The 6,000-nt window shown below is 49.5% G+C and overlaps 1 protein-coding gene across 1 annotated transcript in view; it reads left to right on the forward strand.

Annotated features, from left to right (window-relative positions):
• LOC144485960 (putative flap endonuclease 1 homolog) overlaps window positions 1-6,000 on the forward strand; it is a 79,642-nt gene that overhangs the window by 47,198 nt on the left and 26,444 nt on the right. The window contains exon 12 of the mRNA XM_078204035.1: window positions 5,635-5,779. Coding sequence (XP_078060161.1) covers window positions 5,635-5,779 — 145 coding nt within the window. The remainder of the gene's footprint in view (window positions 1-5,634; window positions 5,780-6,000) is intronic.

Below are 6,000 nucleotides of genomic sequence, written 5' to 3' on the forward strand. Positions count from 1 at the left end.
GCACCCGAATCCGAGCAGATCGCGGCGTTACCGACACCCGATTCGGGCGCGGGTCCAGCCCGTGCCCGAATCGGGCGGCCCGACGATTTAAATGTATTTTCATGCATTTAAATCGACTTAATGAACCGCGCGCCCAACTCTACCGCCAAATCCCACTTTACCGTCTTCCGGCCCGATCCGCGTCCGCGCTGTTACCGACCTGCAACATAAAAGTCTGAAGTCGCCGCTGCAGCCTCCGGAGAGCGGGGACAGAGACTGCAACGGCTCCCTGACCCAGGTCATCCTCCGGGTTGGGGTGGGTCCACTGCCAGTCTGCGGCTGATCCGTGGGGAGGGAGGGGGTAGGGGGGTCCGCCGCCACTCTGCGGGCGATCCCTCCTCCCCACCGGAGGAACAAATCCCTCCTGCCGGAGTGGACGTGCGGCCATGGGATCCCACAAAACCTTCAGGATGAAGCGATTCCTCACTAAGAAGATGAAGCAGAACCGGCCGATTCCACAATGGATCCGCATGAAAACCGGCTACAAGATCAGTACAAGGCCAAGAGGAGACACTGGAGAAGGACCAAGCTGGGCCTGTAAAGGGATACACCATCGCTGGTACCCTACCAGGCACAGATTACTCTTCCCTGCAGGGGCAAGAGAGCGGGAGAGATGGCTGTGGCTGGTATTGTACCAGTGATGGTGGATCACTTTACAGGCCCAGCTTGGTCCTTCACCAGTGTCTCCTCTTGGACTTGTACTGATCTTGTAGCCGGTTTTCATGCGGATCCACTGTGGAATCGGCCGGTTCTGCTTCATCTTCTTAGCGAGGAATCGCTTCATCCTGAAGGTTTTGTGGGATGGCATGGCCGCACGTCCACTCTGGGAGGAGGGATTCGTTCCTCCGGTGGGGAGGAGGGATCGCCCGCAGAGTGGCGGCAGACCCCCCTGCCCCCTCCCTCCCCACCGATCAGCCGCAGACTGGCAGCGGACCCCCCCCCCCCCCCCGACCAGAGGATGATTGTCACAGATCTGCTCTCTCCGCTTTCTGCTTTTTTAAAATTTCGTGCCCGGGCGCTCTGTCAGATTTTTTTCGAACTGCGCATGCGCAGTTCAGAGCTCCAATCGGTCCGCCAGCGCTAAGCCCCGCCCACAGCGCGAATCAGACCGGAGCCGGCAAAATGCGTATGGGCACGCTGGGAAGAGGATTCCAGGCGCGGATCTATTTGAAGCCCGGATTCGGCACTTAGACTCCAAATGGTAAAATGAGGCCCTTTGTCTGGAAATCTGTAGAAAATTGGAGACTGGAAGAGAGATAGGATGGGTCTCTCAGGTCTATTTGGTGCTGGAACCTTATAATGAAGTAATGATTCAAACAGCCTGCTAGAGTTACACAGAAAACACTTGTAAGGAACTCATGAAAGGTCCAGAGAACCACAGAACTGTAATAAGATTTCAGGAAGCCTGAAACTCAGTGTTCAGAAACTTTGGAGAACAGACTTCTATTCAGAGATCCAAGAAAAATTGGGTCAGATCAATGGGTGAGAACTACTAAAAGTAACACCAGCAATTGTTCTATTACTGTCTGTGAACACATTGCAAGTAAAGAGACCAAAACTGTACACAAGGTTGATTCCGGAGTTGAGAGGGTTGGTTATGAGGAGAGACTGAGTAGACTGGGGCTATACTCATTGGAATTCAGAAGAATGAGGGGAGATCTTATAGAAACATATAAGATTATGAAGGGAATAGATAAGATAGAAGCAGGGAAGTTGTATCCACTGGCAGGTGAAACTAGAACTAGGGGGCATAGCCTCAAAATAAGGGGAAGCAGATTTAGGACTGAGTTGAGGAGGAACTTCTTCACACAAAGGGTTGTGAATCTGTGGAATTCCCTGCCCAGTGAAGCAGTTGAGGCTACCTCATTGAATGTTTTTAAGGCAACGATAGATAAATTTTTGAACAATAAAGGAATTAAGGGTTATGGTGAGCAGGCGGGTAAGTGGAGCTGAGTCCACAAAAAGATCAGCCATGATCTTATTGAATGGCAGAGCAGGTTCGAGGGGCCAGATGGCCTACTCCTGCTCCTAGTTCTTATGTTCTTATTAAACGGGTACAGTAGTGATTTTTAAGGGGCGTCTTGACAAATACATGAATAGGATGGGAATAAACAAAGAACAGTACAGCACAAGAAACAGGACCTTCGGCCCTCCAAGCCTGTGCTGCTCATTGGTCCAACTAGACCATTCGTTTGTATCCCTCCATTCCCAGACTGCTCATGTGACTATCCAAGTAAGACTTAAACGATGCCAGCGTGTCTGCCTCCACCACCCTACTTGGCAGCACATTCCAGGCCCCCACCATCCTCTGTGTAAAAAACGTCCCTCTGATATCTGAGTTATACCTCGCCCCTCTCACCTTGAGCCCGTGACCCCTCGTGATCGTCACCTCCGACCTGGGAAAAAGCTTCCCACTGTTCGCCCTATCTATACCCTTCATAATTTTGTACACCTCTATTAGGTCTCCCCTCATTCTCCGTCTTTCCAGGGAGAACAAGCCCAGTTTACCCAATCTCTCCTCATAGCTAAGACCCTCCATACCAGGCAACATCCTGGTAAACCTTCTCTGCACTCTCTCTAAAGCCTCCATGTCCTTCTGGTAGTGCGGCGACCAGAACTGGACGCAGTACTCCAAATGTGGCCGAACCAGTGTTCTATACAGCTGCAACATCAGACTCCAGCTTTTATACTCTATACCCCATCCTATAAAGGCAAGCATACCATATGCCTTCTTCACCACCTTCTCCACCTGTGCTGCCACCTTCAAGGATTTGTGGACTTGCACACCTCGGTCCCTCTGTGTTTCTATACTCTTGATGACTCTGCCATTTATTGTATAACTCCCCCCTACATTAGTTCTTCCAAAATGCATCACTTCGCATTTATCCGGATTAAATTCCATCTGCTATTTCTCCGCCCAATGTTCCAGCCTATCTATATCCTGCTGTATTCTCTGACAATGCTCATCGCTATCCGCAAGTCCAGCCATCTTCGTGTCATCCACAAACTTGCTGATAACACCAGTTACACCTTCTTCCAAATCATTTATATATATCACAAATAGCAGAGGTCCCAGTACAGAGCCCTGCGGAACACCGCTGGTCGCAGACCTCCAGCCGGAAAAAGACCCTTCGACTGCTACCCTCTGTAACTTGTGGCCAACACAGTAAGAGTTTTAACAACACCAGGTTAAAGTCCAACAGGTTTATTTGGTAGCAAATACCATTAGCTTTCGGAGCGCTGTGACCAAGCCAGTTCTCTACCCATCTAGCCACCTCTCCTTGTATCCCATGAGCCTTAACCTCCTTAACCAACCTGCCATGAGGGACTTTGTCAAATGCCTTACTGAAATCCATATAGACGACATCCACGGCCCTTCCTTCATCAACCGTTTTTGTCACTTCCTCAAAAAACTCCACCAAATTTGTAAGGCACGACCTCCCTCTTACAAAACCATGCTGTCTGTCACTAATGAGATTGTTCCGTTCTAAATGTGCATACATCCTGTCTCTAAGAATCCTCTCCAACAACTTCCCTAACACGGACGTCAAGCTCACCGACCTATAATTTCCCGGGTTATCCCTGCTACCCTTCTTAAATAACGGTACCACATTCGCTATCCTCCAATCCTCAGGGACCTCACCTGTGTCCAACGAAGAGACAAAGATTTCCGTCAGAGGCCCAGCAATTACATCTCTTGTTTCCCTGAGCAGTCGAGGATAGATGCCATCAGGCCCTGGGGATTTGTCAGTTTTAATGTTACCTAAAAAACCTAACACTTCCTCCCTTGTAATGGAGATTCTCTCTAACGGGCCAACACCTCCCTCTGAGACACTCCCAGTCAACAAGTCCCTCTCCTTTGTGAATGCTGATGCAAAGTATTCATAGAGGGAATAGAGGGATACGGTCCCTGGAAAGGGTAGGGAGTTTTAGTTCAGTCGGGCAGCATGGTCGGTGCAGGCATGGAGGGCCGAAGGGCCTGTTCCTGTGCTGTAATTTTCTTTGTTCTTTGTTCTAATATCTCCACATTTGCAGCTGCCACGATGCTGGGTGGGAGGGTGAGCTGTGAGGAGGATGCAGAGTTGCTTCAGTGTGATTTGGACAAGCTGAGTGAGTGGGCATACGATTGGCTGATGCAGTATAATGTGGATAAAAGTGAGGTTATCCATTTCAGGAGCAAAAACGGGAAGGCAGATTACTATCCCAACGGCTATAAATTAGGAAAGGGGAATGTACAGCGGGACCCGGGTGTCCTCGGGCACCAGTCACTGAAGGTCACCGTGCAGCTGCAGCACGCGGTAAAAAAGGCAAATGGTGTGTTGGTCTTCAGAGTGCGAGGATTCGAGTACAGGAGCAGGGATATCTTGCTGCAATTATACAGGGCCTTGGTGAGGCCGCACCTGGAATATTGTGCACAGTTTTGGTCTCCTTATCTGTGGAAGGATGTTCTTGCTGTGGGGGGAGTACAGAGACTGACCAGACTGATTCCTGGGATGGAACGACTGACGTATGAGGAGAGATTGACAAGGTTAGGATTGTTTTCACTGGAGTTCAGCCGAATGAGGGGGGATCTCATAGAGACTTATAAAATTCTAACAGGACTAGACAGGGTAGATGCAGGGAGGATGTTCCCGATGGTGGGGGAGTCCAGAACCAGGGACCACAGTCTGACGATTCAGGGTAGACCATTTAGGACGGAGGTGAGTGTGAGTGTAACCAAGATTCAGTCAGGGTTACCAGACTCTTATGTTTCTAATCTATCTGGAAGTACCCAGATAAGAGAGAGTTAGGCTTCGTTGGCTTGTTTCTGACCTTGGTAACTGGTGTGATTTTTCCTGATTGATGGGTTTGTATTAAGAACTTAAGAAATAGGAGCAGGAGTAGGCCATCTAGCCCCTCGAGCCTGCCCCGCCATTCAATAAGATCATGGCTGATCTGAAGTGAATCAGTTCCACTTACCCGCCTGCTCCCCATAACCCTTAATTCCCTTACCGATCAGGAATCTATCTATCCGTGACTTAAACATATTCAACGAGGTAACCTCCACCACTTCAGTGTGCAGAGAATTCCAGAGATTCACCACCCTCTGAGAGAAGAAGTTCCTCCTCAACTCTGTCCTAAACTGACCCCCCCTTTATTTTGAGGCTGTGCCCTCTAGTTCTAGCTTCCTTTCTAAGTGGAAAGAATCTCTCCACTTCTACCCTATCCAGCCCCTTCATTATCTTATAGGTCTCTATAAGATCCCCCCTCAGCCTTCTAAACTCCAACGAGTACAAACCTAATCTGCTCAATCTCTCCTCATAATCAACACCCCTCATCTCCGGTATCTGACATCAGTTCCCTCGTTTTGATTCTGATCTTGTAAATGAGATTGAAGGTGGAAAGGTTGGAGTCTGTTTGCCAGTGATGGTGCGCTATTCTGGAAGTTTCTTCAGGCTGTCTCAGTGTTATCTGTGCTGGGATGACGATGGTAGTGTTACACTCACTCTGGTTAGCCAGGGTAACTGGTGCAGCCAATGCTGCCAGGCCCATTTACTGACTCCTCACTACAGGGACTAGGAGACAGTGACTAACCGCCTCCCTGTCTTTCCCCAGGGAGAAGAGGGTTCGCAATCGGATTCAGAGACTGCGGGAGTCACTCCGTGATGTCGAACGCCGGAGCAAGACTTTCACTCTGGAGAGACAAACTCGTCTGGACGAGTTTTACACTAAAGTCAAAACATTTCATTACAGGAAACAGGTAAGCAACTCTTGTTACCCAGCAGCACGACCTCAGCACATCCCATAATATGTCAGATACATGGCTTTGCCTCAAGTCCAGCGCGACTCAGAGATCATCTTCCATCCCACTGACAGAATGTCTCTCTCTGTCTCTCTCTGTCTCTCTCTCTCTGTCTCTCTCTCTGTCTCCCTCTCTCTCTCTCTCTCTGTCTCTCTCTCTGTCTCCCTCTCTCTCTCTCT

This window comes from Mustelus asterias, unplaced genomic scaffold, assembly GCF_964213995.1.
Source record: "Mustelus asterias unplaced genomic scaffold, sMusAst1.hap1.1 HAP1_SCAFFOLD_253, whole genome shotgun sequence".
Lineage (NCBI taxonomy): Eukaryota > Metazoa > Chordata > Chondrichthyes > Carcharhiniformes > Triakidae > Mustelus > Mustelus asterias.